This window comes from Strigops habroptila, chromosome 8 (assembly GCF_004027225.2).
Source record: "Strigops habroptila isolate Jane chromosome 8, bStrHab1.2.pri, whole genome shotgun sequence".
In the NCBI taxonomy this organism is placed as follows: Eukaryota; Metazoa; Chordata; class Aves; order Psittaciformes; family Psittacidae; genus Strigops; species Strigops habroptila.
In genome coordinates this window covers 61,577,080-61,591,396 of record NC_044284.2, presented here as the reverse complement: position 1 = coordinate 61,591,396, position 14,317 = coordinate 61,577,080, and the positions used below count along the sequence as shown (strand labels likewise).

The 14,317-nt window shown below is 48.6% G+C and overlaps 1 protein-coding gene across 5 annotated transcripts in view; it reads right to left on the bottom strand.

The window, feature by feature from the left end:
• The window catches only part of PDE4B (phosphodiesterase 4B), a 204,077-nt gene that overhangs the window by 13,899 nt on the left and 175,861 nt on the right, over nucleotides 1-14,317 (bottom strand). Inside the window, exon 1 of one of the 5 annotated variants that reach the window (XM_030494834.1) lies at nucleotides 11,649-12,116. The exons of 2 other annotated variants lie outside the window; for them this stretch is intronic. In XM_030494834.1, coding sequence (XP_030350694.1) covers nucleotides 11,649-11,660 — 12 coding nt within the window. In that variant the 5' untranslated portion in view covers nucleotides 11,661-12,116. Of the gene's footprint in view, nucleotides 1-495; nucleotides 2,775-10,590; nucleotides 10,874-11,648; nucleotides 12,117-14,317 lie in introns of those variants that run through there. 2 more of the 5 variants (XM_030494835.1, XM_030494833.1) reach the window with 2 other exon arrangements.

Below are 14,317 nucleotides of genomic sequence, written 5' to 3'. Positions count from 1 at the left end.
AAGAAATGAGGAGATAACGTTTCAGATAATCTCTCTGAACAATCAAATTCTTGTATAGGTTTTAAATCCCACATCCTATAACCTTCTTTTGTTCTGCATTTCCTAAGTTTGCTCCATTTTGTAATATGCAAGTAAAAGACAACGGCATAAGAACATAACAGAGGAGAAATATGCCATAAATCTGAACATCTGCTTGGATCGTTGCAGTAAAATGCAGGATTCAAGCATTTATTCACCCAGAGATATATGCTACAATTCTAATTTTATAACCACATCTTTTCATTGCTGCATCATGTTATCCTGCACCACTGAATTCCCAAAGGGAGAAAAAATTACATACATGTAAGCTGCATGCACAGTACTCATATAAGTGCATCTCTTGCCCTGCAGTACACACAAATAACCATGTAAAAGCATATTCTCCTTATAGATGTTTTATCTAAGCAATACAGCACAAAACCCCATCCCTTACAAGCCTTTAGGATTTAAACCCACCTTAATATAACCCCAAGATACAGACAATAAATAGTTGGCTTCAGGCATTTTGGAAAACTCCTCAGCACTGTCCACAAATCCTCACGGAGAAGTCGCCGGTCAGATGGGAATGCTCCTCGGGCACACACGGACACCCCCTCCCCAGTCAATCACAGAAGGCAGCATCCATCAGAGCCGGAGATCCCCCCGAACCCGGCGGTTGCTACTCCCAGACAAAGCCAAGCCTGGCACAGCATCTTTGCAGAGGGCTGAACGTGGGTGTATTTGCTCGCAGGAGAGAATAATGAAATCAGGGGCTGCACGGAGGAACGAGAACTAATCCAAATGTATTCAGCTGGAAGGCTGGAAGCACTTAGGGATTACGAATGGTCCTGGTTGCTTAGTTGGCTGAAGGGGGTCCCCACTCCACATCAGCCTTGCTCAGCTGCTCTCTCCGACACAAAAATGATGCTGGTTTCCGAGGAGCTGACAGCTCTAGTCACACAGCCATCTTTTGATGAGGGAGATTAAAATGGAGGAAGCTCTGTGCATATTTAAATAAGTCAAAAGTAGGCAGTAGCTCTTCTCCATTTCTGCTTTGGTTTAATCCTTTTCATTACAGAGGCTGAGGATTTCCAAAGCAAGTATTCACACAGGGGTTTTGAAAAGCATCAATTTTCACTTTTTCAGTGTGATGATAGATATTTCTCCTCTACGTGGTGAAGGGCAAAATGCAGCAATGTAGCAAAATGTACCTTCACAACATAGAATTATTTTTTAGGAATGAACTAATAATAACCTTTAATCTGTAATGTCACTCTGCACTTAATAAATCCTTTCTTACAAGTATATATTCACAACTCAGATGTCAAGATCTGATCCTTTCTGTATTTTTTACTTGAGACTGATATGCAATGGCTTTATTAGGAAGCTGTAGCTGTCTTTTTAGCATCAGATCAAAAGCAAAGCCCATTGCCCATTGCACTGCGTATGTGATAGAAATCACAGCAAGGAATCGCCGCTGATGCGCAGCACTCGCTGCTTTAGGACGTCCTTGGTGACTGTGGCTGCAATACACTGCACGACAGCAGCCAGGATTCCTAAAATAAAAGTGCAATCTGTGATCTAAAATCATTTCCTTTCTCCATTAAACGTTATCAGCCTCGCTTGGAACGGCATCACGGGGCTTCCTCGCGTGCTGCGGGACATGCAGGGCATGGGGGAGCTGGTGCTGCATTGCACCCCCTTGTCCCTGCTGCATGAGCTGATGCAAGCAGGGAGATGCAGAGCCTGCAGACAGCCCATGCAGAGCCTGCAGCTCCCTAAAAATCACCCCTTGCTGGCCAAGCATGGCTCCAGCTGCGGCTCAGCACCATCCAGACGGGACTCCCCTTCAAGCCTTTTGGCGACAAGAATCACATAGAGCAAAATGAAGCTGTGAATGCACTCTCTTCTCTCCTTAAATTCTTGATTATCAGAAGTGGAAAGCTGATGCCATCTACCTTTTGCTATGTGAGCAGACCAAAGATGGGTGCTATCTGCTCGGACTCTGCCACCACCATCTCTGCTGTCTTACAGCAACCTGCCTTGCCCTGCCAGTGTGAATGCCCACAGCGAGACCTCACTTTCCAGGTTACTTAACCAGTTTAAATACTGTCTCATGGGATGCAGGCAGGAGCAGGATGTGAAGGATGCCACCTCATGGGATACAAGCAAGAGCAGGATGAGAAGGAGGCCATCTCATGGGATATGGGCAGGAGTGGGAAGTGAAAGATGCCATCTGATGGGATATGGGCAGAAGTAAGACATGAAAGATGCCATCTTATGAGATATGGGTGGGAGTAAAACATGACAGATGCCATCTCACGGGATACGGGCAGGAGTGGGATGTGAAAGATGCCATCTCATGGGATACAGGCATGAGTGGGATATGAAGGATGGCATCCCACAGCGCTGGGTCATGGGCTTCAGCTCACAAGGTCCCCACTAAACTTCACGTCAACCAAGAGGGACAAAAGCCTTTTGAAACTCCTGAGAGAGACCTTAGTGATGGAGAATGAGTGGCAGGAAGATGAGATCCAAGTAAAGAAAGCTCGTGGGAGGAGGAGAGCTCTGACCCCGTCGTTCCTCACACTGACGTACTTTGGCTGGTCACAAGCCCTGGCCACCAACACGTGAATGCTCCCACAGGCTCCCAGTGAAGCATGTGCTGAAACACTTCTGTGGATCGAGGCCTTTATCTTCACAAGGAAAACACCACAATCAGATGATGACACAAAAAACTTTTAGGCAATGTTGAATCACGCAGGTTTGCTACACGATCACCCCTCACAGACAAATAATCCCAAGTGGTGGGCAAACAGCTGAAAAAATGGCTTTACTTCACAAGTGGCTTCCTCCAGGACAAAGGCTGGCTGCTGCCTTCTCACGGAGGCACAGAGCCATTATTTGGGTTCCACAGGGTCACCCAAGCCATCCGCAGTGGAGATGAGGCCAGATACAAGACCTTGGGATTCTCCTATCTGATCTTTAACCAGAAACCTGTCCCCTTCATCTCCTCCAACAGCCTTACACTCATTTTTCCAGGCTTTTAATCAGCAATCTCTTACGAAAGCAGACAGCAGGATCCCAGCGCTGCTAAAAGCACTGTGGGGGCCAGACCCAGCCGAGACACCCACAGTGCTGTGAGAAAACACACATGCTTTGCAAAGCTCACTGCAAATTACCATCTGAGTGATGCTGGCACCTAAGGAGGGTTTCATAGAATCACAGAATCAACCGGGTTGGAAAAGACCTTTAAGCTCATCAAGTCCAACCATTCCCCAGCACTGCCAAGGCCACCACTAACCCATGGCACTGAGGCCTCGGCTACACGGGGTGTGAACACTTGCAGGGACGGTGACTCCAGCCCTGCCCTGGGCAGCCTGTTCCAATGCCTGAGCACCCTCTGGGGAAGGAATTGTTCCTCAGCTCCATCTAAACCTGCCCTGGGGCAGCTTGAGGCCGTTTCCTCTTGTCCCATCCCTTGTTCCTTGGGAGCAGAGACCAGCCCCCTCCTGGCTCCATCCTCCTGTCAGGCAGTTGCAGAGAGCGATAAGGTCCCCCCTGAGCCTTCTCTTCTCCAGACTAAACCCCCCAGGTCCCTCAGCCGTTCCTCATCACACTTGTGCTCCAGGCCCTGCACCAGCTCCGGTGCCCTTCTCTGGCCCCGCTCCAGCACCTCAACGTCTCTCTTGCAGTGAGGGGCCCAGAACTGACACAGGATTCGAGGTGCAGCCTCACCAGTGCCCAGTGCAGGGGGACAATCACTGCCCTGGTCCTGCTGCCACACTGGTGCTGACACAGGCCAGGATGCCATTTACTTAATAACACTGCACCCTTTAAAAACCATCACAGTTGAGCCTGCTGATGGTGCACATGGAAACCATGATGTCTTCACTGCTCCCAGGGGATATTTGGGATTTTTCCTGAGCTTCCCTTGATGTGAGGATGCTCAGGAGTGACACTGCTTGCTCCGAACTGCATTGCCATTTGCCTGCAGGGAGAGAAAGCAGGTTGCTGCCTCTGTCCAGATCGATGCCTGATGTCATGTGCAAAGCTCTGTAACGATCCCTTCGTTGAATTGATGTGACAGCAAAGGGTAAAACAAACAGATTGCACGCTAGCAATGAGAAAATACCAACTGCTCTGCCACAGAGCAAACAGAAGTGTTGCTGCTTCAGAGAGCTCCTGCGTGGCCCTCAGCTTGGCAATTAGGATGGTGCCTATCAGCAACACGGGGACACGTGCTCTTATTTTCATAATTAATAATAATCTCAGGGCCTTTCCCAAAGGAAATCAGCACAGATAACTCCCTGTGCAGATGGAAACTGAAAATACATGTGGATGCAATCGTATGTACATGGGAAGGGATGGCCACCTCAACCCAACGGAGTGTTCATAGAATCGTAGAATCCCAGAATGCTTTGAGCTGGAAAGGACCTCAAGATCATCCAGTTCCAACCCCCTGCCATGGGCAGGGACACCTTCCACTAGAGCAGGTTGCTCCAAGCCCCTGTGTCCAACCTGGCCTTGAACACTGCCAGGGATGGGGCAACCACCACTTCTTTGGGCAACATGTTCCAGTGCTTCACCGACCTCACAGTGAAGAACTTCTTCCTTATATCTAACCTGAAATTCCTCTGTTTAAATTTAAACCCATTCTCCCTTGCCCTATCGCTACAGTCCCTGATGAAGAGTCCCTCTCCTGCATCTTTGTAGGTGCTCTTCCCTTAAAAAGAAGCAACATCAGAAGCAGGCTTAGTGCTCCCTTCTCTATACGCCAAATTTGATCACAGGACCATGCAATCAACACATTCGACTGATGAAAAGAGTGCAGATAATGTAAGTAAGATGAAGCCCCAGCTGAGGTTAGTAATAACCAACTATCCCTGATGCTCCAGCTGACCTTCCCGGCAAGTCACGGAGGTCTGAAACCATCTGGAGGGTTGTGTGAGAAAATGCCATCGCATCGTGTGGAGCTTTCCTGTTTTGCATGCTCTGCAGTAACTGCAGAAGTCATCTGAAGCAAATTAAGTCTCCCAGAAATTGAATCACTCTTTGATTACCAGCAGTGACCCTTTTTCGTGTGTGCTCTGCTAGAGGGAATCACAGTTCCTTTCCAGCTTCCCAGTCGTGCGTGTGTGTGGCAATTTCCTTGATTACAGTTGGGAAAGTTCCCTCACAGTTCCCCTCCTGGCTGCCCACGCTGCTGCTCATGGTTTCCCTGCACTGCCAGGTGCAGTGTTTGCTTTTACATCTTCACTACAGCGTGGGGCTGAGCGCTGGCCCCAGCACAAGGCTCAGCAAGGACACAACCATGGGGACCTCTGTGGTGGCATCAATACCCAGCACATGGCAGCTTCTTCAGCCACTCACAGCAGGTCCTTCACCCCATCCTAACCAAACACTCTGCAGATGAAGCTCACTTGCCTTCATTTTTGTGCTGAGGAAGAAGATCTGGCCTGATTTATAATAGGATTTGCCAGATTTAGGAGCCCAAGCATGCCTGGAGTGCGCTGGCTCCAGGGCTACCACGTGCAGTACGGGGTGGAGTCAGGGCAGCATCCAGCCCCCATGCTTCGGTATGGAAAATCCCACCTTCCTGCCTCTTTATGGAAGAAACAGATCTTCTCCTTTCCTAGGAAGGTTAGGGAGACCCACACAGAGGCACACACAGTTCTTGGCCTTTCCAGCCCCATGCTGGAATAGTCCTGGTGTTGCTCCTGTTCCTATTCCCCTTTGGAATAGGGCATCAGAGGTGTTTCTGGTGCTTTACAGGGAAAAGAAAGACAGGAGGATGGATCTGCTGCTGATGTAAAGCCTTTGAAGTGAATTTATACCAGCTGGGGTTCCCTGAGGCCAAGAGTCCTTATGCAAAGAGGCTGCTTAAAAAAGTTGTAGTCCTTTGCAGGAGCTGAGGGCAATTTCAAGATAAAAGAGCTACTGAGATGCTGTGGGCTCCAGGCTGGAGAACCTCAGGAGAGTGGGGTCCCACCCCACACTTTGATGGAGGAATCTCGGTGCAGATCTCCAGCGTGTAAAGATGTTTATAAACTGTGTTCCTGGTGACCCACCCTTCTGACGCAAACATCACGTCCCTCGTTCCTCCAGCACTCCTCAAGATCCTCAGAACAAAGGGGTTTGTGGTACGAGGGCTCCTCTCGCCTTTGATTTCCACCCAAAGGCAGCTGGGCTGAAGCCTCCTCAGAGTAATTGCCCCAGTAAATTACTACAGGTCCAGAGGCACAATTAAACTATGGTGGAACTGTTTCAACAGCTCTTCTCCTAGGAGTAAGTGAATGGCCATCACTGGGAGCTGAGAAGAGCTGATACTCACCTGCCCGTGTGACGGAGCAGGAACAGGAGTCCAGCCGGAAATTATTTACACACAGGAGGGAAATTACTCATCCGTGGATACGGCAACCAGGTCCAGGAGTGAATGTGTAATGCTTTTGTCTGGAGCTCTGGTTACTCAAGGGGAATGGATGTGACACTCATGCGCTACTAGAGACTTTAAACTGAGATTCATCTCATTGCATGTATTTGATAAGCTAGAAGAAGGGTTTGTTAATTCCTAGCCCTCTCTTCCCCACATGGATACCTCATTCCTGTACTGCACAGAGGCAACCTAACCCTTAGGCAGACAAAACTCCAGGAGTTAAGAGTTTGCTTGAGCACAGGCAGTGACGCTCAGTGGGTACGATGCCAGAAGCCCCCTGTCAGAGCCAGACCTGGTACTTCCACTCCACTCCCTGGGACACCAGCACCTTATAACTTGCTGAAGGCAATTCTTCATTCCTCTGGTTTTTATCCCAAACTACATTTGGAAAACATGGTGAGGCACTGGCACAGGGTGCCCAGAGAAGCTGTGGCTGCCCCATCCCTGGCAGTGTTCAAGGCCAGGTTGGACACAGGGGCTTGGAGCAACCTGCTCTAGTGGAAGGTATCCCTGCCCGTGGCAGGGGGTTGGAACTGGACGAGCTTTAAGCTCCCTTCCAACCCAAACCAGTCTGGGATTCTCTGATTCTATGAAAACCTGCTGATTTTGGACTGCCGGAGCATTGCTTTAGTTGTTTCTTACAAAGTTTGCAAGTCAAAAGAGTTAAAAATCTCTGATTTACCAGAGCAGTAACTGGATCGTGATCTGCGCTTTCCTGATGTTACCTCACTTACAGAAACTGTGTCAACGCATTTGCAGCTGTCCTTGTTACTTCATAATTCCTATCGATTTTCCTTTTTAAGCACTTCCATGAAGGACAGTGGGATGGGGCATTTCAATGCTTAAAGAAAAAACGAGCCCATTTCACACACAGGAGAACAGTTTCAGGCATATTTCAGTGCCTGCAGAAAAGTGGGATGGTTGCAGTCAACTATCAGTCATTAAAGAAATCAAATGCTTTTTCAGCTCTTTCTTAGTTGTTGTTTCCTAAAACAATATAGTTTTTAATGTGCTAGAAACTATTTTTAATGAGATACAAAGTACTATTTGTTTTTTGGGGTTTTTTTGTTTTCCCTTCAGCTTATTTTTTAAACCCAAAAGTAAACAGAGGGTTATGAAATCTCCAATTTCACATCAAAGGCGAGTTGATTTATATATGTGTTCAAAGGCAGACTTGAAAGGAGTAACATCATGACCAACTTGTTGGCCTGATGTTATTAGAATAATTTAAAAATCCACAATGTAAATGTTGATAAATAAATAGCACGTTGCCATAAATCAGCATGTGGCTGCTCATGAAAGCACTGAGCTATATCTGATGTAGACAGAGCAATATTCAGATTTTACCAGTCAAGTTTAGCATTCCTGAAAGCAGCAGAACCTCCCTGGGGTGGGACGGATTGATGCAACACGGGGCTTCAGAAGGGATGGAGTGGAACCTGAAGCAGGAGCTTTAGCACCAGTGCCAGTTCCAGCTCATTTCCAGACAAATGAGACTTGAAACATGCAAATTGCATTCAAATGCCGGAAAGGAGCAACTCCCCATAGGATCCTGCCCAAGGAAAGTGTTGTGAATTAGCACTGCCTAGAAATGATACTGAACTTCCTTATTGAAAAGCAGGCTTGGGGCATGTTACTCACTTGCTGGGAACAGGTAGGGCAGAGGAAAAACCCCCTCCACCCGATGCTGGGGAATGGGTAAGGTCATGGAGAAACTGCCCCGTTTGCTCTCCTGAAAGTGGATGTGTCATGGGTTTGTAAGGTGTGCCTGCCCGCTGGAGCTGTTGTTGGCACAGGGAGAAAACGCCTGCCATGCCCTGCAGGGACAAATCTGCTCAGCACCTCCTGGATCCAGGCAGTCCCGCAGCGCCTGGTGCCGAAGAATTCACATCTTGGTGTATCCAGCACCATCATGATTGGTACCCAACAGCCTTTGGTTTGGATTCATGTTTGTTGGGATTGATATGAAACAGCAGGGCTGAGAGAGTTTAAGATTTCATGCTGCGTGATGTGATGAAGCACATGTTGTGTATCTTCTTGGGTGGAAAAGACATTACTAATCCTCAGGTGGATCAGACATTAGGCAGAAGCTCTTCCCTGTGAGGGTGCTGAGGCGCTGGCACAGACTTTTCCCAGAGAAGCTGTGGCTGCCCCATCCCTGGCAGTGTTCAAGGCCAGGTTGGACACAGTGGCTTGGAGCAACCTGCTCTAGTGGAAGGTGTCCCTGCCCGTGGCAGGGGGTTGGAACTGGATGAGCTTTAAGGTCCCTTCTAACCCAAAACATTCTATGAAGAACCACAGCAGCAGGATATGGCCCAGTCTGCAGCTTGAACTGAAGATTTGGATTCCATTGGAAGAAGCTCAGGTTGGTTTCTGCTTCATCAAAAATGCTCTTCCTATACTTAAAGAATAAGCCTCTTCAATCCAATTAATACACAGAACTACATCTGGAGCCTACATGTCAGCTTATTTGATCTGGTATTGATTTCCTCACCAGCAAGTACCAAACTGCACACAGCAAGAGCTCTCAATAGGACACAGGGTCAGCAGCGATCCACCGGGAACCACACACTCTCTCCATCATTGGAAGGTGCATTTTACAACATAAACCAAATTGTAAGGAGGATAGACCACACAAATGGCATGTTAGAGGGAAGAGGTAACTCCAAAGGCTAGCACCACCTCTTCCCAAGCAGCTAAGCACAGCGTGGTGAGCATTCATAGCAGTTTTTCATCCCAGCCCTGCCTCTATTCTTCAGTCCAACAAGAGGCGAGGAAGTAAAGCCAGAAACAAGCAAAAAACCCCACATTTGTTCTGCAAAATCACTTTTATAGAGTGGTGGAAAACTGTTTGTCGTGTGAACTGCGAAAGGGAAATCAGGAGGAAGAGATGCCGAGTGCCAGCCTGGGCTGAAGGCTCGGAAGCACCAGCAAAATGGAAACCTACAGCAGCTCGTTTGTTGATATTAAGTTGATTGAAGAAAGACCTGATGCAGCTGACAACATCTGTGGCCTGGAGAGCAGCGAGTGCTCCAGGAGGCTGCAGATCTCAGACCAAAATCTGCTGTCAGTCACACCCATGCAAACCACACTGCTGAAGCCTCGAGTGCCAAAGGAAGCCAAAGGACTACGTAAAGAGAGCCCACAAACCAGAGCAGCTCCTCAGCTGCTCGCCCTGCCAGGGAGCAGCAGAGGCACCCCTGCTCCCCCTGCCAGAGGAGATGCTGGATATTCAGGTGAAATATACCTGGGTTATATTCTCAATCTTCAGGATAAAAACAACAACTGAGAGGAAAGAGCATTTGTCATTTAACAAGAGAGCAAAGCAATTAAACAGGGGATTTTGTTAATCGTATGAAGCAGCAATTTAAATTTCATTTAAATTTGAGTCAGGCTCCGCAGTCGTCATTTAGGCAAATCCACTGGGGTTTTACCTGAGTAGGAGAACAGGCTTTGGAAAATTCAAATAGCTTTGTGCCCTCAGATGACTTTTCCAAGGTGCCCATGATGAGAAAAACTCTGGTAGCTTCTAATTGACAAAGGTCTGGTTTGCTTCAGAAAACACAGGCTAAAGAGCAAGGCTTGGGAAGACGTCAGCATAGCTCTACTATAGCAGTATCTCCCCCCAAAACTGTGGCAGTTGGTCCTGCCAAAATAAAAATGAGCCTAATGCAAGCACCAAACCCCTCTAGAAAGCACTAATTCATGTAAATATATTTAAATGAAAACTCCTTCTCACATAGAGATAGGCAAATGATTTGCAGAGTAACTTTTCAGCAGCGTTTGCCCAGCTGGGCTAAACCAGCAGCAAGGTGAGGCACTACTTGTTTTTTTGCTTTAAACACAGAGCAAAGGCTTTAATCAGAGGAATCTCTCCCTCTAAGAGCTCTGACGGATGAGCCTTCAAACCATTACATCTCCACAACATGCTCTGGCTTTGATAACACCACATCTTTCAATTAAGTTTCACTTAGTGCAAATATTTTGATCACCAGCTGCCTCACCGAAAGCAGTTGCTCTGCAACTGGGCAAAAACCGAGGAGTTTGGAGCCAGGCTGTAGAATCCTGGTCCACAAAATCAGGGCCAGGATTAGGACTGCTCCGAGGGTTAAATCCGACTTTGAAACCCAACTCACCCTCATCCTAAGTGATGCTTCTCCTCCGAGGTTTCGTGTGTCTCCAATATCCTCACTTCACTTGCAGAGAGGTCACTGCTCTGAACAGTTACTCACTCCCCAGTCCTGCCCTCAAATCATGATTCATTTTGAACCTGCCTTTGAGCTATTATTTATTTAAGCCCCACCCTAATGTGTTGCAACGTAGAAGTCTGAGAATGCAGAACTTTCAAACCCAGCACATCCTAGCACGAGCAGAGATGTTTAAAGGACACCCTAGAAGGCCCTGGGCACTGGGCATGTCCCGGAGGATCTCAGAATCTGCGAATGGTTTGGGTTGGAAGGGACCTTAGAGCTCCTCCAGCTCCAACCCCCTGCCATGGGCAGGGACACCTTCCACTAGAGCAGGTTGCTCCAAGCCCCTGTGTCCAACCTGGCCTTGAACACTGCCAGGGATGGGGCAGCCACAGCAGCTCTGGGCATCTCAAACAGTCGTGCTGGCTCTTAGCGCTGTCCTGACACTTTTCACAATGGTGCAGCTTTCCAATATTTCATTTATTTTAATATCTGAATCAGTTTAACCAAGATACATGGCAACTGACAGCCCAGAGGGCTCGCAAGACCAAAAGATGAGACTGTTAAATAAGCCTATGTATGGCCCCACTATCCCACCCCACTCTTATGACGTATTTGATCTAATCAGAATCATTTAGAGGCCAAAGAGTGAGGGAGGAGAAATAGCATAGATACAGAGACAGCTACCCTAAAAGTCCATTTATGATAGAGATAAGAACTGATTCACAGGAGGTGACTCAAAGCCAGGTCCCCAAGTCTTGAGGGGTTTCAGTCGGAGCCAAGGTGCAGAGCTGGCTCCTCACCCAGGACTTCACTGGAACCTCATGTTCACCACTGCCAAATGCCTCTGTTAAAAACCCGCATCCCGCATAGCCTTGCCTTAAGAAATACAGCGCCCTGTCCCCTCAAACAAGGACATCCTCAACACAGATGAAAAAGCAACCAGATAAAACAAAAGCTGGAGCGAATATTCCCAACCTCAGATAGAAGCAGCTCCCACCTACCGCAGTTCTCATGGAGCATACCGATCGCCGAGGTCCTGCTCTGCAGCCAGCAGCTGTGTGGCTCAGAAACAGTTAAACCACCACCGACGTCAAACCGACACGGGCAACTGCGTTAGGGCTCTGCAGGGACCAGCTCTGCAGGGACCACGTGGAGCAATGCCAGGGGCTGCTCCGACCGTCGCAGATCCCCGTTTCCATAACGTGAGTCCCCGGGCAAGGGGAATACCGGCTCCGGAGCTCAGTGATTCATCCTGGCTTGTAAAAACAGGAGACGTGGAAGTCTCTTTGTTTCGCTGGCTGCTGCACAGGCGAACAAGCCTCTCTTTGTGCGGTGCTCCGGCTATTTTAAAGCACGTTAAACAAAGGAAGTTACAGTGAAAGACTAAACAGCTCGGCACCACTTAAGGGAAACATCACGTACGAAGAGGACAAGATTTGGGGCTGATGGTCGGGCAGGAGACAGGCGAGCAGCGTGGAGGCTGTGCAGCGCGGCACATACACCGCTGGCACTCGGCCCCATGCCGCGCTCGACCTCCACCACTCCACCAAGGAGTTTACATTAGTGTCCAGATGTTTATTTAGCCACTGGCTCCTGAAAGCTAGGTGCGGCCTCGCTCCTCTTTCTGACCAAAATGCCCTTGGAAAAACAAGCAAAATGACATCAGTTGTGTTTATCTTAACAGCTTCTGGCCCACAAGCAACCAAGATAGGAGCGCGGAGCCCCAACGTGCCCTCAGCCGCTGCCCCAAAACGGCCTCAGGTGGCAAGATTTGAGTTGGGTTATTCAGCACTTGGGAGTAACGGAGACATCTCTAAGAGCTGAAATAAGAGACCTTAAGGATTTACTCTGCAGTGGTGGCAAGGAACAGTCTGGGTGTTGAAAGTTCCAAGAGCACAAGGCAGGCACCCTGATGACAACATCTCTGCCTACTCAGAATCAGAAGATCCCCACAGACCACAAATTACATTATCTGCCCATTTACTTACTCAATGTACTGCAAAAAGGTCTCAATAAGACTGAATTTAAGGATACAGAAAAAGGTGCTGCTTAGGTCTGTTCAGATAATAAGCCATTTTACATGCAATCTGGGCTGCATCCTGCACAGACTGGCAGGTTGCTATTGACGAGAAACAAATTTTCTCCATCCTTCATTTCTATATTAAGTTCTAAGAACTTGGAGCTGGCCAGACCAGCTTCAGCTGGGAAAAATGCTTGCTCCTTTTTATGACCCGGGGGATGCATGATCCTGTCCTCCCCCAAGATCCCAAATTAGGTAATAGAGCCGAGGGGTCCCATGCTTCTGCCTGCAGGACAAGTGGGGCTGCGGACAGCTGCCTATGTCAAATGCAGCGTTACGGAGTGGCCACCAAGAGAGAAAATCCCCTCTGTCTTTTATCAGCAGGCCCATGACTCACAAATCCTCCAGAGCCACAGCAGTTTCCTGAGCTGGAATCTGGAGAGGGAGATAAATGCAGGGAAAAAAGAATATATATGTTATAATGATGTAAATATGTGTTGCCTGCTTCTACAGGCAGTGCCGAGCGCCTCTGAGCTTTCTGCAGGTCATTCTGTTTCACTGCAACCTGCAGTGCCACACTGCTCACAGCAAAAGATAGTGTTAGGAAAATCAATTCCCTTCACATCAGCAGCATTCCCTGCAAGCAGGGAGTTTTCCAGGCAGTTATTGAGGAAGTTAAGGCACTGTGCATGGGCAGTTGCTCTGTAGCAGAGGCTGGCAGCTGGAGCACGGACTCGGGCTGGTTTGTGGCTCGGGCTCTGCCCTGCTAATATGTCAGGACTCATGGATGCTGCCAACACACCCGGGGCACAGAGTTCCCATCTCTGCCAGCTCGTGTCTGATCCCTGCTCTGGCACCGCAGGGTCCCACTGTGGAAGCAGCGCTGCTCCCCTGGCTCACACTGATGTCAGTGCAATCAGGCTATTAGCTCATAGTAAGATCAGCTCCTCATTTCCTCACTCCTCCTGTAATTAACTCACACCTTCCAAAAAGCATACGCACACATTTGAGCCGATGCTTTCCGAAACCCATCAGCTTAGAGCCAGGATGCATCCCACATGGCATCCCCCCCCTTTAGCGATTCCTTTTTGGTGCAGGACTTCTGAGAATCCCCCTGCGAACACGCATGCTGAGATCCTCCCCCTCTGCCTGGCTGTTGTTGCAACTCTGGGTTTTCTAAACTACGTCTGTCAGGAAGGAGACAGGAAATTCGAGTCACACTTGCAACAGCTGTGCCATGCCTACTATCAGTCGCAAATGACGTAGTTTGGCTTGGGTGGCGTGGGGCCAGGAACTCGGCAGAGCGGAGGTCAGGGAGATAGGTCACTGTTTATACTGCTCTGCGCTTGGGCGCATGCCGAGCCCATTTGCTTTCTTCCTATCTCTACTGTTTCTCTTTCCGTTTTTCTTTAATAACGTGGAGCCCAAGCATCCTGTTTTCAAAACATCTGACTCGTTTGCTGTTTACCGGTGACAAATTCAAATGCCTCTGACCGGAGCTGGCACTTGAGTGGGTCACTTGGCTTCGGGACAGACAAAGGACCGCTGCAGCCTCCTCTTGAAGATGCACGTTTCTTCTCGCACTGCAAGATCACTCTGCAGATAGTGTCTGCCACCAAAACCCCAAACCACAACCCCCCAAACGAATAC